We start from the raw sequence: 25,944 nt of genomic DNA on the forward strand, positions 1-25,944 counted from the left end.
CCGTTGTACGAGGATACGGACGTACCGTTCTCTCACATGTTTGATGTGGAAGTGTGCGGCTGTGCAAACAAACATTATACAAAAGTAGTGAAGCGTTTGGAAGTGATGCAGCCGCTCTCTTTGTATTCATATAATTGTATTGTCAGTATTTTTAAAGGAATCGAAACCGAATGAGCAGCTTGTGAGTATCAATACCAGAGTATCGATCAACTCCAGACGTCAACACTTGGTGGTAACGCTATCTCGCTCAGCCGGAGGCCGTCTACATGAGGAACAGGTGTCGGGGCAGGAATCCGCCCAGCTCCGGGGGCGGAGAGCGGAGGGCAGGATCAACGTCTCCTGCCTCCAGGCAAAAGGTCAAACTCTGTAGCTCTTAAAGGGGTCAATTCCAACACATTTGCAGTTGTGGCGAGATTTTATCATGTTGTGGGGGGGTGTTACTTGGAAGAATCTCTGGACACTTAATCTCAGAACAACGTGGTCAGCCTCCCAGCAAAACAAACAGCACATTTTCAACAGTATTGAACCAACAACCAGCTACAGGGAGCATGCACGTCGGATTTATGGGAAATAAGAGACTCTTTTCTAGAGGGGCGTGCTTTATAATGTAAATATATATATATATATATATATTGTATTGTCACACAGACACACATGCACGTTGATTAAAGAGGCTCTCCTTTGGGAGGTTCTCATGTGTTTGATGTCGATGAGAGGTTCAGGTCAGTGAGGACAAATTGAAGCTCTGCTCTCTTAAAGCTCAGCACGCCGTCTAAATAACAGCTCAAGTCATCCTCATTTAAGTCTGCCGTCCTTTTTGATGTTTAAAACAAACAGTCACACGTCACGAACACGCAGAAGTGAGTTATATAACTGAACAGTCAAAGGAAAAGGGATTCAAGAAGAGAACAAACTAAAATCAACAGCTGTGATGTTTGAGTTTCTCTACGTAGAATGTGGACTCGTGCAAATAGCTTTTTCAGCAGCATACCTGAGTATCCTGAATAATATTCACTTTACCTTTAACTACTAATCTGGTTTCAGGGTTCATATGCTGTCACATGCCTCACACTGACTCACTGTAAGGAACCCTTTTCCTCTCCGTGTTCTACGGCGTTCTTGGTGCGGGGAATACACAACACACAGAACTCGACTAAAGCTAAGTTCACACTACAAGACTTTCAAAGTGGTCAGATCTCTGTGCTGTTCACATTATCCCGGGATCAGACTACAGGATATCTTTGTCTTTGACGATGGTCACCATGTCAGATCTAACGATCACAGCGCCATAAACTCTTGCAGTGTCTTGGTCGGGTGACTGGAAAGACTACACGTATGACCGGGACCAATCGTGGCACGTCGTATTCCACCATCATGCGTGAGTTCAGACGTCATCGGGGAGGCGGTTGAGGCAACTGTCGATCGTGGCGATAGAAGCGCTGTGTGTGATGCTGGCGGTCTGGTGTTGCCAAAAGAAAAGAAAGAACAAAGGGTTGTGGATGCTCCTGGGCGGCACAGAGAGGACGGTACAGGCTTCCATACTTCAGTCAGTTTGGTTGTCCACCTGACAACAGCAAACATCCCTCATCCTTTTCTCCATGTTTATTTATTACCAAGTGACCTGACTGCGACTGCGCTGGAGAGAGCACCTGATTGGTCAACGCAAAGGAACACGTCGTTGGAGATGTGTGATTAGGTGTGTCGAGACGAAACATTCTGACAGGCTAGACTTTTCCTCGGGGTGTTGTGGGGCGTCCCAGACGTGGCGTTGGTTGACTTGTACTATGACGCACTACACAAGATAAGAGGATCGATTTTTGCGCACGACACTCATTTATCGTTCCCGATCCGCTACAACGTCCGTGTCAGGCTATAATCGGGCTGATATCGTGGAGTCTGAACCGGGCATAACACAACTTGATGTCTTGTAATCGTGAGTCTTGAAGTCGTTGTTGGTTTTCTCGGTCTGCCTTGTTCTGTCTCTGTCTTGTGTTCTCATTGGCTGCAGCTCGTGGCCGGAGTCCCCGACAGGTCCAGATATTTAGCATGCTGGAGATCTGGAATGTGTCTGCGAGGCATCGGCGAGCCTCTCGGCGAGTGTCTTTGAGCAGTTCACACACGATGCTCGAGAGATGATGTATGAGCGGTGAGCCAATGCCAATTTGCATCTGATCTGATCTGGGGCTTTTTGTCGGGGAGTTCCAAAAGCTGTCGGGAAGAGAAAAATCTGGGTCAAAGGTGTGTAGAGTGAACGAGGCATTAACCGTTTCAGATGTAGCTGAGGACTCTTTATTTTTCACTATTCACCTGAAGCCCTCTGAAGCTGATGGAGATGGGAAACTGATAACCTCCTTGAGTCTGTCCTCCTCTGTGAGACGTTCTCTGCTGCGGCGTCCACACATAAAGAACCACTGTTCATCAGAGACGAGAGGAAAGCTGTCAAGATCCCCCCCACCCCCTCCACTGTGTACCCTCAGCCAACTCTGCAACCTGATCAGTGAACTCCACATTCACCCCCCATCACAGCTTCTGCTCTCCCATCATCCACTCTGAAAGTAATGGGACGTCGGTTGTCGGCAGCTTATGAACGATTATGTTCTTTTGGACATTAGTGACATAAAACAACGAGTCCTCAAACTTAATCAACCAAATGAAGATCCAGTCTGTTACTGAATGCTCCGTTTATCTGGGAGGTGAGAGACGTTGCTATATTAACGTCCATAATCTTTTCAGTCAAGATTAATCTTTAATTTAGGCTGACATGAAAGAACAATTAAAACGTGTCCAATTGAAACAAATTCCTGAAGACCTCTCTCCATGTTTCTCTCATAGACGGCCAGATGACCAAGGTGACCTCTACTTCTTCTTCTACTCCGTTTAGTGGCGGATTAGAGCCACGCAGCGCCCATCATGTGACCAAACTACGCTGTAGCCCAGTTTGTTTGCTCCAAACCAGTTGATGGAAACGCACTGAATTCATATCTCTTTTTTGTGACTTTTCAACATCGCTTAAAATTCACTTGACAGTTGAAAGGAAACACGACTAGTGAGAGCTCCCTCAAACAGCAGAGTCTTATACACCAAATCTAACTGGACAATGTTCATCTCCAAACTCAGAGCGAAGTGACTTCAGTTCAGGCAGCACCGCCGTTAGCTTCCTCGTCTTGCTGCTCTGTCGATGGAGTGTTGATTGACGTTTTTTGGGAGTTTTCGGATGATTGATTGTAGTAATTTTTGACATAGTCTCATTTCAGTTGGTATTAGTAACTCGGCTGGTGTTATTTATTTATTCTTATTTAACTAAGTTGTTTAGTGTGAAGTTAGTACAGAGCTTCCACGTTAAGCTGCCATCTTGGTTCGTGGCTCCATAGCGCCCCCAACTATTCCCTCATTAATCTCAAATCAATATTTAATGCGAATAAATCCAGATATATTAACTGTTAATACAACAATGCTCTGACTGATTCAAGCGGTGCTTTTGTACAGCCAGAGAGAAGTCAAGTCTCAGATATCTGAAGTTGATTTTTGATCAGCTCTGTGCTGCATCTGTTTCTGGATTTAATGATCACCAGAGAGAAAATCTGCTGTGATGTGCTGCCTTTAACACCGACTGCTTTCACAGACACGTCATCAGAGCCACTTTCAGTTTCATCACTGTCTTCATAAAAGTCTAGTCACACTGTACTCCATCAGATACAGATAAAATATCTCACGCACTCTGGAAACAGTCACAATTTCTGTTGTTTGAGGCATCGGTGGCAACTGATCACAGATCATCCAAGATATCCTGCACAGTCTTTGGTCCTCAAACATTCAGTGTGATCATCTCAGCTTTTGTTCTTTTCCACAACATTTGAGTGATGAAACAAAGCACCGTTGAAACAAGACAGTCGTTGCTGTTGTAGCTGAGTCGGTGTTTAACCGTATGGTGCACATACGAGGCTTTACTTGCCACGATTTTGTAATTTTCCGCAGTAGATGACACGAAGAGTGCACCGATATACCTCACACCTTTAGCTAGTGTGGCCTTCTTATGTATTTCTGCTGAGTTGGGTCATTCTTACCTCCAGGGCCAATTGAGAATTCCTGACAGTATAAAGTAGAAAAGGCTTTCGTTGAGTCACCGCTGACGGGCTTAACACACAACGTTTTTGCTTCGCTTTTCTTTTTTTGCAGGTTTATCCATATTTGCACATGCTAAACCAACCGAACATCACCAGACGTGACCAAGACTTTTTTTGGGAGGCAGGAATTGTGGATTTACTCTATACACAACTGATGCGTGTAAGGGGGGATGATTCTCGCTTTGGGTGCGAAAGGTCCCGGATTCAAATCCCGGACGAGCCCCCAATTGTTACGTTCCCCCGTTTAGGGTCCAGGGGATGGACGGTACATTTTTACCTAGAAAGAGAGAGACTGGCAACAGATGTGTGTAAAATAATAATGACACATTATCTAAGACACTGCTGTTTGGCCCACCGCCAAATGTGGACGTATTTTTCCAAATTTGAGAAAAGTAAAGAGCATGCTGTATGAACCCATCAGGACAGCAACGATGAATGTTTTAGGACCAAAGACTGTGCGGTGAGCCCGTGTGTTTCTCAGTTGCCACCAATGCCTCAAACAACAGAAATAGAAAAATTGTTTCCAGAGTGCGTGAGCTATTTCTCTGTGTGTGATGGAATGCAGTGGACTTTACTTTTATGAAGACAGTGATAAAACTGCAAATGGCATACATCAGGCTCTGGGGAAGTGTCTGGAAAAGCATGAATTGGATATCGGACACATCACAGCAGATCTTCTCTCTGAGACACAAATGAACAGATGCAGCACAGAGCGGATCAAACATGAACTTCAAATATCGGAGACTTGTCATGTCAGGCCTTCTCTCTGGCTGGGAAAAAAGGACAAAGAGCTGCTTGAATCAATCAGAGCAGCAACAAATATCCATATAAAAAGTAGACTGAGTAATGGGGGGGCATCAGAACTCATTTGCATTTGAAATTTTTTTGTTTTTTGCTGTAAAGGTTCCAAAATGAGATTTCCTTGATCTCTTCCTCCTGTTGCTGACGTGACTGTCAACCGGGGCAAAGACACGCAACTCTGGTGCTTTTTTTATAACAGCCGCTGCCGAAAACGTTAATTATATTTCTAATATTTTAAAGTTCAACACGGGCCGTTTCGGTAGATTATGACAACAGAATAGAAATAATTTAGTTTTACTTTCGTACAACACTTTGTAGGCGGACGTTTTACTGGCGTCCGGTAGTCGCTTTCAGTCCAAAATGGCAGAAGCGTAGCTCTGCTGCCGGGCGCTGATGTTGCAATGGAACGAACTATTGACTTTCACTTCTTAGTGATATACGTTCTTTGAGCGGGGCGGACTGTCTGACGGCCAAATTATTCCGAACAGAAGCACTTGGTCTGGTTGGTTTATCCTGATATTCTGACCCTAAACCCAACTAATCTCACTCTTCATGCCTAAACCTAACCAACCCAACCAACGAAGGCATTAAGTACCAGCTTTCAGTACGTTATAGTTTTCAATATTGCAATAATTGCAAATACATTCGGTCTGTACTGAAAAATAAGTGAGGTTCAATTCCCAGTCGAGCTTCTTGAGGAGCATCTGTGTTTATAGTTTTTCTTCCCTCTTTCATTATATTCTTCTTACCGAGACTTATTACAAGTTGAAAAGATAATGAAAAAGCTCAAGAAAGCTCAACTGGATTAAATGTGATCCAGGACCGACTCTCTCATGTTCCCAGGTGTCTGGACATGATGTTTCCTCAGCGAACGAGTCAGGAACAACCACAAACAATACAGACTTCTTCTCTTCTTTTTATTCACATAATGATTTCATTTTCATCGTCGTTACTCCAACATTTCTATTGTGTCATTATAACCACTTGTGGGCAAAGTGGGCGCTCGAGAGTTTATATGGAACATTCTTGAATCGGTTTCGTTACCTGGCAACAGTCCCAGAATGATGAACTGCGTCTGAACAGAACCAGCAAACCCGACTAAACCTTGATGTTGAACGATTCTGCAAATTCATGGTTTAATATGCAATAATTGGTATGACTACGAGTGATAATGATTTAGTTAGGCCACTGAAAGATTGTGGGTAAAAAACCCAAACATTTAGTGTTGGATCCTGACTGCTCTACTACACGCTCACGTACAGTACCCGGCCTGGTGGCCAGGGTTAGGGGAGTACAACACCTGGTTAAGGTTAGGGACATGTTGTGGTTGCAGTTAAAAAAATCGATGGTAATCAATTCAGTGTTCATGAGAGCAGTATCTTGTGTGCAGACTCCATCTTTCCATCTTTTACATGTTTTTCTGTACCTAGTATTTATCGTCTGGAGATGTTGTAGATGCTTTACAAAAGCATCTTAGATACAATGTCATTAAACTGAAACCATGCGCTGCAGAATCAACGGATACATCAGACCAACAATACGTCATCTAGAGTAGGCTCTCATGACCCCGCCCCCTTTAGGGGGAGACCAATCCCGTGTCCCTCATAGACGGTCCTCAAACTTCTACTTTAATAACAGTAATAACGCTATGCTGAACAGTTGCTGAGTAGTTGGTTGCACCAACAATAAATCACAAAACGCCAATTTGTTCCCCTGCCATGTCCTAAAAAAGATCTAATAGAGGAGCTCATGTCTCCAGGCTATAGACCAGACCAGCATGGCGTTATGTCTCCAAGCTATAGACCAGACCAGCATGGCTTCATGTCTCCAAGCTATAGACCAGACCAGCATGGCTTAATGTCTCCAGGCTATAGACCAGACCAGCATGGCGTTATGTCTCCAAGCTATAGACCAGACCAGCATGGCTTCATGTCTCCAGGCTATAGACCAGACCAGCATGGCTTCATGTCTCCAGGCTATAGACCAGACCAGCATGGCTTTATGTCTCCAGGCTATAGACCAGACCAGCATGGCTTTATGTCTCCAAGCTATAGACCAGACCAGCATGGCGTTATGTCTCCAAGCTATAGACCAGACCAGCATGGCTTCATGTCTCCAGGCTATAGACCAGACCAGCATGGCTTCATGTCTCCAGGCTATAGACCAGACCAGCATGGCTTTATGTCTCCAGGCTATAGACCAGACCAGCATGGCTTTATGTCTCCAAGCTATAGACCAGACCAGCATGGCTTCATGTCTCCAGGCTATAGACCAGACCAGCATGGCTTTATGGTTCCAAGCTATAGACCAGACCAGCATGGCTTAATGTCTCCAGGCTATAGACCAGACCAGCATGGCTTCATGTCTCCAGGCTATAGACCAGACCAGCATGGCTTCATGTCTCCAGGCTATAGACTAGACCAGCATGGCTTTATGGTTCCAAGCTATAGACCAGACCAGCATGGCTTAATGTCTCCAGGCTATAGACCAGACCAGCATGGCTTCATGTCTCCAGGCTATAGACCAGACCAGCATGGCTTTATGGTTCCAAGCTATAGACCAGACCAGCATGGCTTTATGTCTCCAAGCTATAGACCAGACCAGCATGGCTTCATGTCTCCAGGCTATAGACCAGACCAGCATGGCTTCATGTCTCCAGGCTATAGACCAGACCAGCATGGCTTCATGTCTCCAGGCTATAGACCAGACCAGCATGGCTTTATGGTTCCAAGCTATAGACCAGACCAGCATGGCTTCATGTCTCCAGGCTATAGACCAGACCAGCATGGCTTCATGTCTCCAGGCTATAGACCAGACCAGCATGGCTTAATGTCTCCAGGCTATAGACCAGACCAGCATGGCTTCATGTCTCCAGGCTATAGACCAGACCAGCATGGCTTCATGTCTCCAGGCTATAGACCAGACCAGCATGGCTTCATGTCTCCAAGCTATAGACCAGACCAGCATGGCTTCATGTCTCCAGGCTATAGACCAGACCAGCATGGCTTCATGTCTCCAAGCTATAGACCAGACCAGCATGGCTTCATGTCTCCAGGCTATAGACCAGACCAGCATGGCGTCCTCTCCGAGGCTGCGCTCCCTTTAAGGGGAAAGAAAGAGAGAAGATGATGAACAGCTGTTGTGTAGCGGGCTAACGAGGCTTTCACACGGAGATCTGAGGCTCATATACGTGAATATTCACTGTGAGGGTGCTAAACGGTGATGGTGACTAGCATGGATAGCTAATGTTAGCAGTCACACATTAACGTTCTAGCAGCATCAGACTAAATCTCAGCCTGTAGATCAACCAGTTGGTTATTAACAGACAACACTCAGTCTAACGGGGTTCAGTCAGATATGTAGAGATGTCTGGATCAGTGATATCCTCCACTGTGTTGGACGGGGGACGACTGAAGGGACATGGCAACGATCAACCGTCATTTATTAAGGTATTGCCAACGCTCAGGTTCAGGCAAGGTCACTAAATAAGTATTAGACGTGTATAAAACAAACGTTTGTAGAACAAGAGATGAATTCATACAAACTTGTCAAAATTACCACCCACACATACGTCAGGTTACATTGAAGTCAATGAGATCTTTGGCTTTCTTTCCCCCCAAAAGGGGCGTGGCCTTGACTTTTTGCGAAGTACCCTAAAATGTATGTGCCGGTCTGATGTGTATGAATATAGTTCGACCCGGGGTAACTTGGATCACCAAATATAGTGGCATAAATCTGACTTATTGGCTTGAGCTAATGCTATGATCTACAATAAGCCCTTTGTACACGTGGCCTCTCTACATGCACACTATACTGTAGTAACTTTGCAGGGAGGCATCGACATATAAAAGCATGCACGTAGCGTCGTTTCACAACAGCTGCAGGTCATTAGTGTCATCCTGCACGACTGCATATTGCAATTAGTGAAATGCAGGATAACATCATGGATGAAGTGTGCCTGACAGCACCGTGCAATGCAATAAGCATGCTGACACACATGCTGACACACGCTGGCTTCAATCAGGACAAATATAGGCTCCAGCTAGTATGCTCATTCAGTGTCTCCTTATATGAACTCAGTATGGATGTAAAGGGAGCCTCTGATCAAACTAACCACACATGGCTGATCATGAGTCCGGCCTCAACTTCTTCACTGTTCTTGCAGGAGGCATGTTAAACAGGTCATTTCATTTTAAATATGCTTAAAGTGTAACTTCACCTGCAAGTCTGAGCCCAACTCCTCCTCCCCCCCCCCCCCCCCGCTGCGTCATTTAGAAAAAATGCTAAAAAAGTGGCATGAGAGGCGGGGGGGAGGGGGAGTGCATGTATGCATGTATGTATGAGTTGCTCAGTGGGCGTCAACGTCCTATTTTTAGATAGATTTCATGACATAGACGTGGACTCTATGTCAGCATTGGCCTCACAAGGTTCAGAGCTGATGGGAAACAGTAGACGGCGCGTTGAGACATTTTCAACTCATGAAATACAGATTTTCTTTTTTTATATATATATTTTGGACAGAAATGTTAATATTAACATCAGCATTGATGCGTTCCATCACAGTACAGTCATATCATTCAGTTTACAGCAACAACAAAAAAACATATTTAAAGCTGCAGTCGGTAACTTTGAGCAAATACGATAAAAAAGTAATTTTTTTATAAATCTGTCACTGTATCCTACGACCTACGAGTATTAGGGCCACATGGAGGGAAAAGAAATCGGAGATTTTGGGAATGAAGTCATAATATTACAAGAATAAAGTCGTTATTTAATGAGAATAAAGTCATACTATTTCAAGAAAGATAACTCGTAATGTTACGAGAATAAAGTCATAACTTTAGGAAATAAAAAAAGTAATTATCTTTTCCTCTAAAGAGTCAGTTTCCTCCTTCAGGTCCGTGTGATTCTTTCTTCAGAATAAACTCAGTTTCTTTAATAACAATCTCTTCCAGGTCCTGATGCTGATGATAATGTGCTGCTGATGAGCCAAAAGATGAGCTATTTGGTTATTAATGAAACCTAAACTAAAGTAGAACTTCACAAGATGCTCCACGTTCCTCATTTTCACTCTATTTAATCTCTAAAATAACACGTAAGATTACTACTTTATAATATTATCACTTTGTTCTCATAATACTACGACTTAATTCTCTTAAACTTATGTCTTTATTCTCATAGTATTACAACCTTTTTATCGTAATATTACGACTTTATTCTCAAAATCTCAGATTAATGTCTTTCCCTCAATGTGGCCCTGATACTCCGTCGTAATATCCCGACAGTAGTGCATGAGACATGTAATCTGTGAAAAAACCATGTGCTTCCTTTTAGTGCTTCTAATGGCATCTGTAAGATTTCACCGTGCATGAACTAAAGCAACCAATCAGAGCCGAGCAGTCTCTACAGCAGCTGCTTGCAAAGCTCGCAAACTCCGATCAAACGGTGAAACTAGGCAGCGCTGATCAGGGTTTTCTAACTTCGATACCATTTTCAATACCACGGGGAAAAACGGACACATTGAGGGCATATATTTTAGATTTTTATTGGGGCTGTCGAAGTTAACGCTTTAACGTCACTAACTTCATTAACGCTTTAACGCAACTTGTGATTTTCAGGTTGTATCGGGCTCAGTTTTAAAGCTAAAGTGAAGATACTGGTATCATATAAAACTAGAGAACCTGATGAATCCATCGGTACTAACCATGTCATACTAGCTTGTTATGAAGGAGATTAAATAACGCTCAGAAACTTGCGCCAAATTTTTGGCGAGGACAAACTGTCATGGACTTTTTCAAAGGCGTCCCTGCAGCTGTTGTTGCCTGTTGGGCTGCAGTTTGCCATGTTATGATATGAGCATATTGTTTTATGCTAAATGCAGTACCTGTGAGGGTTTCTGGATCAATATCTGACATTGTTTTGTGTTGTTGATTGATTTACAATAATAAATATATACATACATTTGCATAAAGCAGCATATTTGTCCACTCCCATGTTGATAAGAGGATTAAATATTAATTATATATTAATTAATATAAATAATTCATTTAGAACAGATACAAAATGTGTGATTAATTTTTGATTAATCGCACATTGAATACGCTAATCGATTGACATCCCTATAAATAACATATCTAAGAATCAGACCGGGCATTAAGTACCAGCTTTCAGTACTTTATAGCTTTCAATATAACGAAATACATTCAGTCTGTACTGAAAAATGATTGAGGATCAATTCCCAGTCGAGCTTCCTGAGGAGCATCTGTGTTTATCTGTGATAATACCGTTAGGAGCTCCGGAGGAACCTGCTCTTTTCACACATTATCTGTCTCACGCACTACTGTCAGGATATCGTGACTTATTTTATCAAAATAACTTATTCTTGTTTAATCACATTTGCTCAAAGTTACCGACTGCAGCTTTAAGTGTGCAGTGCCTCTTTAAATAAAACCAGATGTGCATCAGAATCTTTCAGACATTAAGCAAGGAATCAATGTGCTCCTTTTGTCAGACTGAAACTGAATAATGGGGGAGATGCCCGACTAACAACAAACCACTAGTCCTCGCTGTCGTTCTCAACATCTTTAGTGTGCAGACGGTCGGGTTATCTGGGGAATTCGTTGCATTACAAGAATAAACAGATGATAAATAATGTGTCCTATGAATTTGCTGTATGGATTTTTTTTTGAGGACTGTTGATTAGCATGATCACATATATATATAACTCTATATACAACATCTTATTATACACCTATAGGTATTGTACGAAAATATAATTTAGAGCCTAAATATACTGAAACACATTTCATATACACAAGACTTGGATACAGCTTAATACAAGTTCCTTTACCTCCTCACCTCCTCCAACGTGAAGTCATTCACTGAAATGCTGAAACTATTTCCATTCATGAGGGAACAACCTAATACAAAAATAATAATATATATATGTTGGATGTTTCAGTGACTGTGACAAATTGTGAATTTTAAAGTAAAGTAACAGTGAGTTAGTGGCTGTGACCACGTGCTGACGGAGACAGGCAGATTAAATGATGTGGAGAAAACACGGCTGTGTGACAAGTTTCATGTGGTAATGTTTTAACAGCATGCGTCGAGGCGGTGGAGTCGGATGGCAGCAGCTCTTGAAGTGGCCTCCGCATCACGCGGCACGGACATGTGTGAGCTCTACCAAAGTCTTTCGTGGTCGACACAAGTGGGTCACGTAGAACCCGTCCTCGGTGGGGAGACCGGAGAATGAAAAACATCGTCCACACCTGCCGGACAGATGCAGGCGGAGATATATACCCCTCCGCTTTTCAGTTTGTGTGCAAGCAGCTTGGCGGTTTATTCACCCCATCGGTCTGATGACGGGGGGTGTAAAGACGGCGAATGTCCACCTTTCAGGTTATCAGCATGTTCATTTCATAACAGGCCCACTGCGCAGAGATGCTGTCCTCTTGTCTATTTTAGGCGCTGCTGCTGGCGGTGGCCTCCTCTGCCTGCTGGAAAAAAACACACACAGACACTTTAGGCACATCTGATCAGGTGCTGCTAATTTAGTCCCAGTTCAAAGACCAACATGAACCAAAGGCTTTTCCTCCAACACTTTGTAAGTGTATTTATGCATGTATAGTTAGCCACTTTAAATCTTTATCCACTTTTAAAACTAATGGCTAAGGTTAGTTTTACTCATCAAAATTAAAGGATAGGTTCAGATTTCGTCCGTCTTTGTGAGACACTGAATGAGTCGCTGGCTGAGGAGTTGGGCTAGTTAGGGGCCGCTAACTATCAGCACTGTATATAGATAGACTTAAACATCGTATCCTTTAACTGGTAATGGAGGATAAGCATTGTTCCCATGGTTACCAGCAGGTAAATATATATATATATATATATGATTTAGACACCTGCAGAGAGTGTGTTTTCAGTGGCTCTGGTATTAAAAGTGTTGAGGACATGTATCTCCTTAAAGAGAACATTGCATGTGTTTTCCCCCCCGCCCGTGTGGTCCAGTTACCTGTCAATGCAGAATCTGCTGCAGTGAGAGTCGGTCTGCTGTGTGCACACACAGCGCTGGGCCACCTCCACCGCCAGCGCCACCGCCCCCCTCCTCCTCGCCGGCTCAGTCCCAGCGGAGCGCCTCACACGCAGGGAACCCTGGTAACTGGACATACCATATGGTACAGTGTGCCTAAAAAAAGACACACACATATATACAGTGAGCTGAGTGACCAGACACAGATAGGAATAGGAACCTGTACATTAGACCGGCAGCATACTCTCCAGCCCCTCATTGAGGGAGAATAAACTCAGTTTCTTTAATATCAATCTCTTCCAGGTCCTGATGCTGATGATAACGTGCTGCTGATGAGCCAAAAGATGAAGTATTGATTATTAGTGAAACCTAAACTACAGTAGAACTTCACAAGATGCTCCTCGTTCCTCATTTTCACACTATTTCCCCTCTAAAATAACACGTACAATTACTACTTTATAATATTATCACTGTAAGATCTGTAAGTTTTCACCGTGCATGAACTAAAGCAACCAATCAGAGCCGAGCAGTCTCTACAGAAGCTGCTCGCAAAGCTCGCAAACTCCGATCAAATGGTGAAACTAGGCAGCGCTGATCAAACCTGAATCAATATTCTGTTACGTTAATGTCTGTTTCTCTCCTCAGATGTTCTCACAATCATCTTGTAGTGCACGGTTTAGCTGCTCGGTTTAGCTGCTTGGTTTAGCTGCTCAGTTTAGCTGCACGGTTTAGCTGCTCGGTTTAGCTGCACGGTTTAGCTGCTCGGTTTAGCTGCTTGGTTTAGCTGCTCGGTTTAGCTGCACGGTTTAGCTGCTTGGTTTAGCTGCTCGGTTTAGCTGCTTGGTTTCGGCTCGACAGTTTTCAACATGGCAGCCGGGTCACAAACTGAACAGTACTGGTGTTGACACGATACTGGGATTTCTAGCTTCGATACCATTTTCAATACCACGGGGAAAAACTGACACAACATTGAGGGCATCAAATTTTACTTTTTCATTGGGGCTGTCAAAGTTAACGCGTTAACGCCGCTAAATTCATTAAAGCTTTAACGCAACTTGTGAGTTTTAGGTTGTAAGGGGCTCAGTTTCAAAAGTAGAGTGAAGATACTGACATGAAACTATAAACCTGATGAATCCATCGGTACCAACCATGCCATACTAGCTTGTCGTGAAGGAGGTTAAATAACGCTCCAAAATTGCGGCAAAATTTTGTCGAGGAAAAACTGTCATGTCCATTTTCAAAGGCGTCCCTGCAGCTGTTGTTGCCTGTTGGGCTGCAGTTTTTTGTCTTGTGTCACATTCAGCTTTTAGAGGCTGTTGTTGGCGGGTTAAACTGGACTGCATTATACTGAGAGGTGTTTCTAATAGTTTGTCCTCCACTATTTGGATACAAGATGGGGACAGAATATCGGAAACAGCTTTCAGAATAATACAGTCCAGAAGACTGCAACCTCTAATGAACCTCACAATGATGATTTATTAAACTGTTGTTGGACTGTAGAGACTGTAAAGGTACTAAACTACCTACTAAACTGGCAGGTTAGAGTATTTAAATTCTTTATATTAGTAGATTTAAAGTGGAAATATCATGAAAAACTCACTTTTTCAGTGCTCAAACATTTGGAGTGATTACCAACCCACAAACACAGTCGATCACAAAACATGATTCCCCTTCCTATGTCACATGCAGGCTCATTAGAATATACCGCCCCCCCCCATCTGACTATCTCCACCCGCGGGTTGAGAACTGTCTTTGCAGAGGTGCAGCCATAGAAACAGAACAGGAGCAGAACGGACATTGAACTGTTCTCCGTGGTCATTATAGAACAAAAGAAAATAGAGATTGTTGTTAGTTGTTGTCAGTATGATGCTCCGCCGTTAAGCCGGCAGCGGAGGTAGTCACAGAGTCTGCTTAGGACAATTAATACTTTCTTTCTTACTTACCTAAAAGGGACAGCTGGCATGGCTGGACTACACACACACACACACACGCTGACGCTGTTGTTTTACACATCACGCCCATCGTCACACCGGTATGAGTGAGTCCGCGACTTGCCAACTTGCAAGTCGGTCTATATACAAAAGTAAGTCCGCGACCACGGTTGAAAAGGCAACAGTACACATCCTGCTACATTGATTTGAATGGGATTGTCCGTTCTATTCCTGTTCTATTTCTATGGGTGCACCATATTTTTCTTTCAAGCCAATCAGAACAGACTGGACTTTATCGGGAGGGGGGGCTTAAAGAGACAGGCGCTAAAACGGAGCATTAAAGGAATATCAGACAGACAGTATAAGAAAACTTAAAGCATTAAACATGTTCTAGTAGAAACCACAAAATACAAGTATGAACCTGGAGATGAGCTGCTACTGTATGTCCCCTTTAAATAAACTATTTGAACTCATAATTCATGTCATCTGATGCCAGTAAAGTTTGAATGTCTCTCTATCAGTCCCACTGTGACTGTGTGTTTGTATGTGAGCGTTCAGTGAACAGTAAACACGGCTAATGATCTCAGGAGATACTGAGGTCACGTCCACCATCACAACTACAGTAAAGTCTGGTGACATAACATACAGCACATAAATATACCTTCACTGCATATCGAGAGCCAACATTAGTATCACTTGATGCACCTTCCCTCACATTTCTGCAACATGCATGCTGTGAGGGATGTGAAAATACCAAAACAAAGGTCATTTCAAGGTCAGGAAACACACAGAAACAACGCTGATGACCAGCTTTTAGGCATAAAGAGAGTAACTGTCAACGGTAAAAAGTTGGTTTAAACTCTCATACTGTATGTAAAGGGTTCCTACAGCTCTGCAAGAGAATACCACGATAAGAAGTTATTTAACAAACAGCTTAAAGGGACTGTTTGTAACTTGTTCAGGTATAACTCATTGCTGGTCGGTGTCTCATGGTCTCTCGTGTGTCTCATGGTCTCTCGTGTGTCTCATGGTCTCTCGTGTGTCTCATGGTCTCTCGTGTGTCTCCTGGTCTCTCGTGTGTCTCATGGTCTCTCGTGTGTCTCATGGTCTCTCGTGTGTCTCATGGTCTCTCGTGTGTCTCATGGTCTCTCGTGTGTCTCCTGGTCTCTCGTGTGTCTCGTGGTCTCTCGTGTGTCTCGTGGTCTCTCGTGTGTCTCGTGGTCTCTCGTGTGTCTCATGGTCTCTCGTGTGTCTCATGGTCTCTCGTGTGTCTCATGGTCTCTCGTGTGTCTCCGCTGTTCAGACTCAGACTCCAACACAAACTCCAGTGAAGCACCAAACCCTCTTGGTTGTATCTAGTGAAGCTGTTAAACAGTGTTGGCCGCGGTCGGAGGACGCGGAGGAGACCGTAGCTTTGGTCTCCAGGACCGGAGTCTCTGCTCCTCTGCTCCTCTGCCTGCCTTCACTCACACACCGCGCTCCTTCTCTCTCTCTCTCTCCACCTCTCACGTGCATGCTGCTCACTCCACACTGCAGAAGAGTTAGTTTAGCTCTGAGAATATCTAGTGAATGTTCAGTGGACGTTTGTGCAGAAATAACTGCTGCAGCTCCTCCAGACCAACAGAGGTTTCCCGTGTCTTGTGAAGTGACGGGGCTCCGCAGAGAGAAACGTTATCGTCTCCGACCAAAACTCCGGCGTCTCCCCCGTTCCCTCCGGCCGCGGTCGGGAGGCTGAGGCGGGAAAAGCCAACACTAGGATCAGCACTGATTCATGGAGAGACCTTGGTCTGGTCAGCTAATATTACTGCCAAGCAGCTGAAATATAGAGTGATATTGTGCTTTTAGCTGACGTGTGTCTCCTCACTGTGTTGAGTGATGCTCCTTCATGTCTATGTAGAGCGAGCACAAGCGCCAGCAACAGGACGCTGACTTTAGTTGACTTAACGGACACAGGTGAAGCTGTTAACAAGACATTTAGGATTCTTACAAACAGTCCCTTTAAAGGATAATTCCAGTTTCAGGTTTTATTTGCTTTGATCTGTTATGATGAGACGATCTGTACAATCTGCCTCATCGCTACACAAGTCAGACGATCAGAAACAAGCCAACAGTTCAGACAGATTATCTGAACCTTTTTCTTCAGAGATGAAATCGAATGTCAGTGCACCAAAAAGGCTGATAATAACTGAACTGTGAGCATGCACAACTAAAGCAGGTAGTAGTCCAAGCTGTAAACTGTGATGAAAGCAGTGAACAGTCTGGTAATAGTGCGAACATTCACTTTCTTTTTCTCTTCCACATAAGTTTGAGTAACTTGACGACGTGTTAACCGCCTACTGGACCAAAACCATGAAAATAACACCCAAGTAATAAACCAGAGCTTTTATTTAATTTCAGCATCTTGTGGGAGTGGTGAGCTGATCACACCGACCCTCAACCCTCATGTCTTATTATCTCGCTCCACATGGCTGTGAATTGCTATGAAGAACAAGCTAGCCCAGTTGGAAACAAATGAGCGAACGTCACATTAATAAAAACCCTGAAGCACCACCTGTAGTGTTGATGGTGCTGGAGGATCTTCAGGCTGACCCTGAACCTCATCTCCTGACCTTTGACTAACAGACTCAGCAGAGCAGCCGCTGACCTTTTCTTCTTTCAAATCGTTGCTCCTCTGATCCCCGATTTCCTGAGGAGACCGTCTGCTCCCAGAGGACGCACCTCAGATCCACCACCTATTAATCAGCTTCAGGTCAAGATGAGCCCAGATGGAAGACATCAAGAAGCAGAACTGTAATAACCTTCTACAGACCCACAGCTGTTCAGAGGTGCATCAGCGTATTGAGACTGAATTAAAGGATTTGGAGGCAGGTTTAGAAAGGGTCTGGCTTCGTTCAGCCAGTCTCTATTTAAGCTCCACAGTTGACTCTGATGAACTCCAATTGCACAATAACATTTGATCTCTGACCTTGTTCTTGGCTTATTATATATTTTTTACCAATCAAAATTGTTGTCACTTAACTCCGACACCAATTTAACACATTAAGGACGGTTCACTCATTACAATCAGCATTCCTCAGCCGGCGGCTCTGGAGGAGCTTTCTGAAGTCAGAGAAAATAACCCCCGATGGTGATGATGTCATCAAAGTGTTACAGACACTACTCGTATACAGTGGCGGCTGGTGGATTTTTTTTTGGGTAGGGCCAATCAATTTCAACAAACATCCTAGTACGATTCAATGCAAAAAAAGGTATCAAAAACGCATTACTACTTTGCAGTTACATTTTTATCATTTATTCCAACACTGACATAAAGACATCTTATTCATACAATTCAGTATGTTAATATAACATACGACAGATCATTTATAAAGGAAATGGGCTGTGAGAGAAGAGAAGTGGAGAGAAGCGAGAGACGAGAAGACAAGATCACGCGAGAACTGACATGAGCCCTGACGAGAACAGAGAGAGACACACGTGACCGTGCGCGCGCACACCATGGGCCAAATCAGTTTGGCCCTCCCGGAAGTCTTTTTTACGGCGCTGATTGGATGAATTGTATGTCATTCATGCTTGTAATCATATATCTTTAATCAGTGATTGGCTGTACTGCTTATTAGACCCGCCTTTCTGGGGCCAAATCCATTTGGCCCCAGAAAGTGCACGTGCAGCAGAGCAGCTGAGAGGTGCACTAGCAGAGAGTTCAAGGAGGAAAGCAGATATTTGGCGCAGTTATCCTATTTTACAAATATTACGGGTATATTCCATAGGTCAAAAACACACATATTGACAATTTTTAGAATTTTTAGAATTTTTATAATTAATAATTTTATAATTTTTTTTTTTTTTTTTTTTGGTGGCTCAAGGTGGGTGGGGCCAGGCCCCGTGGCCCTCTATTGGCCGGCCGCCACTGCTCGTATATCTCCAGAAACGACTCATCTTGCACAGACAGAACCGTTTTCAACCTCCGCTTAACAGCAAATGTCTTCAGGTTCACTTTTCAAAAGACAACCATATGTCTAAGCATATGCATCCGTCTCCCTGAGGCGCCCACGTTAAAAAATAAATGCCACCAAAAGGCTCTCTTGGATGCCCCTATGGTAGAGAAAACATGATAAAGTGCCCTCTAGGGTGTCCTTCTAGTAGAGAAAACATGATAAAGTGCCCACTAGGGTGTCCTTCTAGTAGAGAAAACATGATAAAGTGCCCTCTAGGGTGTCCTTCTAGTAGAGAAAACATGATAAAGTGCCCTCTAGGGTGTCCTTCTAGTAGAGAAAACATGATAAAGTGCCCACTAGGGTGTCCTTCTAGTAGAGAAAACATGATAAAGTGCCCTCTAGGGTGTCCTTCTAGTAGAGAAAACATAATAAAGTGCCCACTAGGGTGTCCTTCCACTAAAGAGCATCATGATAAAGTGCCCTCTAGGGTGTCCTTCCACTAAAGAGCATCATGATAAAGTGCCCTCTAGGGTGTCCTTCCACTAAAGAGCATCATGATAAAGTGCCCTCTAGGGTGTCCTTATAGTAGAGAAAACATGATAAAGTGCCATCTAGGGTGTCCTTCCACTAGAGAAAACATGATAAAGTGCCCTCTAGGGTGTACTTCCACTAGAGAAAACATGATAAAGTGCCCTCTAGGGTGTCCTTCCACTAGAGAAAACATGATAAAGTGCCCTCTAGGGTGTCCTTATAGTAGAGAAAACATGATAAAGTGCCCTCTAGGGTGTCCTTCTAGTAGAGAAAATATGATAAAGTGCCCTCTAGGGTGTACTTCTAGTAGAGAAAACATGATAAAGTGCCCTCTAGGGTGTCCTTCTAGTAGAGAAAACATGATAAAGTGCCCTCTAGGGTGTCCTTCTAGTAGAGAAAACATGATAAAGTGCCCTCTAGGGTGTCCTTCCACTAGAGAAAATATGATAAAGTGCCCTCTAGTGTGTACTTCTAGTAGAGAAAACATGATAAAGTGCCCTCTAGGGTGTCCTTCTACTAGAGAAAATATGATAAAGTGCCCTCTAGGGTGTACTTCTAGTAGAGAAAACATGATAAAGTGCCCTCTAGGGTGTCCTTCCACTAAAGAGCATCACGATAAAGTGCCCTCTAGGGTGTCCTTATAGTAGAGAAAACATGATAAAGTGCCCTCTTGGGTGTCCTTCCACTAGAGAAAACATGATAAAGTGCCCTCTAGGGTGTCCTTCCACTAGAGAAAACATGATAAAGTGCCCTCTAGGGTGTACTTCCACTAGAGAAAACATAATAAAGTGCCCTCTAGGGTGTACTTCCACTAGAGAAAATATAATAAAGTGCCCTCTAGGGTGTACTTCCACTAGAGAAAACATAATAAAGTGTCCTCTAGGGTGTCCTTCTAGTAGAGAAAACATGATAAAGTGCCCTCTAGGGTGTCCTTCTAGTAGAGAAAACATAATAAAGTGCCCTCTAGGGTGTCCTTCTAGTAGAGAAAACATAATAAAGTGCCCTCTAGGGTGTCCTTCCACTAAAGAGCATCATGATAAAGTGCCCTCTAGGGTGTCCTTATAGTAGAGAAAACATGATAAAGTGCCTTCTAGGGTGTCCTTCCACTAGAGAAAATATGATAAAGTGCCCTCTAGGGTGTACTTCCACTAGAGAAAATATGATAAAGTGCCCTCTAGGGTGTCCTTCTAGTAGAGAAAACATGATAAAGTGTCCTCTAGGGTGTCCTTCTAGTAGAGAAAACATGATAAAGTGCCCTCTAGGGTGTCCTTCTAGTAGAGAAAACATGATAAAGTGCCCTCTAGGGTGTCCTTCTAGTAGAGAAAACATGATAAAGTGTCCTCTAGGGTGTCCTTCTAGTAGAGAAAACATGATAAAGTGCCCTCTAGGGTGTCCTTCCACTAAAGAGCATCATGATAAAGTGCCCTCTAGGGTGTCCTTCCACTAGAGAAAACATAATAAAGTGCCCTCTAGGGTGTACTTCCACTAGAGAAAATATGATATAGTGTCGTATATGCTAGAAAACTTTCTGTGTGCTGGTGCCATTTTTTATTTTTTATTTTATTCTCCCTGTCCTCTCAGGCAGCCTGAGTCCACCACTGTGTCCAAATTGTCTGACCATCTATATGTCTGGAGTGCAAACCTGAAACCACCTGACTGTGATTTATTTAGGGAAGCTGCAGTCTCACGTTTTCTTTTTCTATAAGAAAACTTCAGAGGTCAAAAGGTCAACGTACTGCAACAGCTGCAGGTACTTTAGAAGCCATCCCTCCCTCCCCCCGTGAGATGCATGAAACCTCCTCAGGTAATTCATTATAGTTTTACTAAATATCACCTTTTCAGGCTTTACAGGCTCTCATGTGAACCACCAATCACTACCCTATGTACGATTTCTTCTAAATTCACCAAAAGTAACCATCAGATAATGCCTCATTTGCATATGTAAACATAACATTTTCACAAAACTTGTAATACAAGAAATAATTGTCTTAATGTCAGTAATTAACTGAGGAAGTTTCATGGTGATATCTATTATTTTATTTTTTTTTACCCTATTCACCTTCAAAATGTATGAAATTATACAATCAATATCTTTAAGACTGTTTTTTCTCAGACTCTGAGCCATAAATCTCCACTTCAGCAGCTCTTACATCCACCAAACTCTCCAGTTTCATTCCTCTCTATATTCTGAAGGTTTCTACAGAGGGGTTTGTTCATATATAATTCATAACCTGATTTATACAACATCTCATTTCCAAAACATGGCAAAAATTGATTTTTTTTTTATGGCTGTTGACAGTATTTTCTGATTCATGGAGCGATAAAAATAGATATACATAATCCCCTCTGTAAAAACCTTTGACTCTAATATGTCAAAAAATTGTAACAACAATTTTTAACGTGTTTTTATCCGATGTTCAGATTCCTGTTCTGTAAATGTATGCAAATTAGCACATATTTAATAAGATAATGCCTCATTTGCATATTTAAACATTTCAGAAAACTTGTAATACCAAAAAAATGTCTTAATGTCAGTAATCAACTGGGGAAGTTTCATGGTCTATTAGTTAAATAGTATACCCCATTCACAGGTGCAGAGCATGTGAAGCCTGCTCTATACTGTCCACCATGCTAACGAGTACATTTTCAACAAAGGGAAGCGCAACAGTGTGCTTAGTCTCAGCAGGCGCTATCGACCCTTTTTGAGCCGTTAGCAACCAAAACACTGAAGTGACAACAGAGACCAGACCTTCTGCCTGCAGCTTGATTCACTCCACATGGTGTAACGCTGGGTACCAAAGGACGATATATTTAGACGGTTGCGTCCTGCTTCATCTGCAGAGCGTTACTGTGGGACGCCACGTCTTTGATCTCATCGAGGTATGTTGCTGCTGGTCTGACACGGGAAGAGTGAATCAGCACTAAAGCCCGCTTCCTGCACCATACACATCTAACTATAAACTCCGTCTGTGGTATGTGGGTACGCGATGACAGGCAGGGTCAAAGGTGGCGCTTGAATATTAATAAACTCTGAATAAAACGACCGACCGGCGCTCTGTGCAGCAGCAGGGGGGGCGGGGCGTCAGGGCTCTGCAGACAGACTGAGTCCGGCATGTCGTCCAGAGCGGGCCGGTACCGGCCGTGGCTCATTGGATGCTGGATGTGCTAACGCTACGACCAAACTCTTCTTCACTTCCCTGGAGACCACGAGGGATGAGCAATCGGCCCGCTTCCAATGGGCACGCGCTCCCAACAGGCGCTCCAAACATGCACACGCTCTTAACGACCATGCCCCCACTGACAACGCTGCAAGCAGCAATACAGGGGGCCACGCCTTGAACGGGCGGGCACGCTAACATTACTGCCAAGCAGCTGAAATATAGAGTGATATTGTGCTTTTAGCTGATGTGTGTCTCCTCACTGTGTTGAGCGATGCTCCTTCATGTCTTTGTAGAGCGAGCACAAGCGCCAGCAACAGGACGCTGACTTTAGTTGACTTAACGACCACAGGTGAAGCTGTTAACAACACATTTCTGATTCTTACATAGAGCCCCTTTAATGTTCAAAAAACTATTTATTTTTCCCATCCTGTCTGTCTGAATATACCTGTCTTCACCCTCTGTCTGAAAGCGTCTGCAAGTGTGTCACTTGGTGACATCACCACATTACGGAAGGAACGGTGGGACTTAGAGCAAAGCGTTTCAGGCAGTTCAGGAGCAGTGTTTCTGTGGGGGGGGTAACTCTCTTTGACCTGGACTTTGTAACTTTGCAGACATTTTACATGCACAAAAAACTGTATAACACACTAAAGGAAAGGAGAAAAAGTATAATAGGTCCCCTTTAAAGCATGTAAACGTTCTAGTAGAAGCCAAAAATAGAACCTGGAAATGAGCATGACATGTTCCCATTAAGTTTGCAACCTGCGGCAAATTAAGTGCAACATTTTGAAGCTTCATGTTTGCAGATGAAAGCTGAGATGAATTACAGGAATGTGAAGAACAATGCAGAATGAGTGATGAAGGAATAAAGTGCTCTCGGCTAATCAAACCCAGCTGAGTGTGTTGGTTATGGTGTAATAGAATGAATAACTATTATCTTTATTAGCTACTCAACATTCAAAAGAGAATAAAAATACCTGACAGCTCAAAAAAAAGAAGAATACTCCTTAAAGTTCTGACGTATCGGTGCCTCCTACAGTCGCCTATAAGAATGTGATGATAGCGTTCCTGCACTTACAATGTTCACATAATAAGAGACTGAAGCTGAACGTCTATGATTACTACAGACTATGATTAGGAGTTGAGACCGTACAGCATACGATGGAGAGATCATGACATAACACTATATAATGTGCAGTAAAGAACATGAGTTAACTACAGCCTGACGAGCAGCACAGACGCTCTGTCGATCGCTGCAGGAGCATCACAGTAACGTGATCCGGCTGCAGCCATGTTGGAGCTAAAATAACTGAGAGGATGACTCTTACTCTGGTGTGTTGATCCAGATGATGTCCAGGTGGCAGTAATAGACACACTCCTTGTCCTTGTAAGTGTAACACGTGCACCTCTTCGAACGCCTCCTGGCCGCCGGCGGGTCACTGCAGGCGGCGCAGGGCTCCGCTTTGCCGCCGAGGTCATCCTCGCCGCCGGGCAGCGGCGTGCTCAGCTTAACCGCTTCCAGCTCCCTCCTCAGGCTCACATCTCTGATGGACGACGAACCTGCTGGATCACAGCAACATGAGGAGCGCTTGAGAACTTCCTCTCATATCTTTGGCCTTAAATGGCAAATGTCTAATTCACTTATTTTGAATGTATAAATTAATATTATATTTTATTTTGAACATGTCAAACCAAATCATTAGTGGTGATCCAACCGCAGTGACTGTGATATCAACACCGACTGAAAGCGCCGATCCGATTGGTCGACTAGTCGATAACAGTTTCAATTATGGATTAATTCAATTTATTTAAATAGAAAAAATACACCAAACCGGTCAGTGAGATGATTTACTCAGAGTCTGTGTTACACATCATTGTACATGAGTTACCCATGAGTCTTTGATCAGCTCTAACACATCACTTTGGTCTCTTGTTACCTTAATTGTCATTATATTTACATCTAAACTCAACGATTAATCAGCTATTTGAAAATTGCAGTAGTAATAATAAAAATAATAATAATAACTTTATTTATAGAGCACCTTTCAAACAAGAGATGTACCCACAAAATTAGACAATAAGAGGACAGTAGATACTAAAAAATAAAAAATAAAAAGAGACTATTAACAATAGTAAAGATGTGAGAATTAGCCAAATGAAATAAATAGGTTTTCAGCTGTCCTTTAAAAATGTTCACAGAGCCTGCATCTCTTATAGTTTTCTATATTTTTGGACCACAGTTAAAATAATAATAATAATAATAATAATAAAGTAATACAGACTTCTACAATTTTACTGTTATGTTGGTTTTATGATGTTTTGTAAAATGCAAATTATGATCTTATAGTGTCTTCTATGTCTATGGGAAACATGATTTATGTATAATAAAATAAATACAATAAAAACTTTACTCACCATTTGCCAAAGATGCTGTCACCACGATGAGAAACAAAACTCCCACATCAACCGATGACACATTAGCCATCACACATGAAACACCACAAAAGAAAAGAAAAAAGGTCCAGAGTGTGTCTCCTGTGTGTCTCCTGTGTTTGTCCTCAGTGCTCCTGGTAACACATCATGGATCAGCTGCTGACAGCCTGCAGAGCTGCTGCTGCTGCTGTCTTGTTTTGCTTCCCTCTCACACTCACTCTGGTTTATTATGAGCTGACAGCTCACAGACAAGACACCTGCAGTTACACACACCAGCTTCCTGCTGCGGGTTTCAAAATAAAAGCTTTCCGGTCCAGTTTAGGACACCTGGGAGGAGCTCTCTCTCTCTCTCTGGTGCTCTGTAGTTGATGAGTACTTGAAGGTGAAAATGCAGCGAGAGAATGTGGAATAATTAGGAACCCACAGCTACTGTCTGCTGCAGGTTAACGGAGGTTTTTCACGTTAAAAACAACTATAGGTTCCCTGTCCTGTCCCGTCCCGTCCCCTCCCGTTGTCCCGTCTCGTCCCGTCCTTTCCTGTCCCGTCCCGTCATGTTCACAATCCACACAGTCACTTAACATCCCGGTCGTATGAAAAGGCGCATGAGTGACACGATAATGTTCAGGAGAGAGCAAAGGCGTGCAAAAAGAATGTGAGAAAGTCCACTTATGGCGGGCGGGAGAGGACACATTCTCACTCCCAACTCATCAACGGACCAGAGACGGCGTGTCTATATATGTTACATGCATAGAGTCTTTTCAAAACAAACTTCTGTTTTCACAGGAAGTGAAAAGGGCGCCTCTGTCTGTCCGTTTCCGATGCCGAGGGGCGCCGACCAAACGGCGGTATTTGACAAGTTGTGAGTGAGAACGGGTTGTTAGAAGCGTCGGCAGGCTGGCTGTTCCTTTAGGTCAACAGAAATGGGGTTGTATTTATGCTTTTAATTGACTAAGTGAAGACAGACTATAGACGGAGGACAGAACATACACTGTTGGCCCT

At 43.4% G+C, this 25,944-nt stretch overlaps 2 protein-coding genes across 5 annotated transcripts in view; both read right to left on the reverse strand.

Moving 5' to 3' along the window:
- The window catches only part of znf831 (zinc finger protein 831), a 123,908-nt gene that overhangs the window by 66,759 nt on the left and 31,205 nt on the right, over positions 1-25,944 (reverse strand). The window lies entirely within an intron of this gene.
- On the reverse strand, positions 9,410-25,156 carry LOC141752912 (endothelin-3). 3 transcript variants are annotated; one of them, XM_074613072.1, is made up of 4 exons: positions 24,928-25,156; positions 23,841-24,075; positions 12,940-13,113; positions 9,410-12,421 (listed from the first exon to the last, which is right to left on the reverse strand). In XM_074613072.1, the coding sequence occupies exons 1-4, from the start codon at positions 24,995-24,997 to the stop codon at positions 12,340-12,342; spliced, it is 561 nt and encodes a 186-aa protein (XP_074469173.1). In that variant the 5' UTR covers positions 24,998-25,156; the 3' UTR covers positions 9,410-12,339. The 3 variants fall into 3 exon arrangements, with proteins under 3 accessions (XP_074469173.1, XP_074468393.1, XP_074467672.1); XM_074612292.1 differs by having other exon boundaries at positions 9,410-12,424; positions 23,841-24,072; positions 24,928-25,155; XM_074611571.1 differs by having other exon boundaries at positions 9,410-12,424; positions 24,928-25,150.

Source organism: Sebastes fasciatus, chromosome 1, assembly GCF_043250625.1.
Source record: "Sebastes fasciatus isolate fSebFas1 chromosome 1, fSebFas1.pri, whole genome shotgun sequence".
Taxonomy (NCBI): Eukaryota; Metazoa; Chordata; class Actinopteri; order Perciformes; family Sebastidae; genus Sebastes; species Sebastes fasciatus.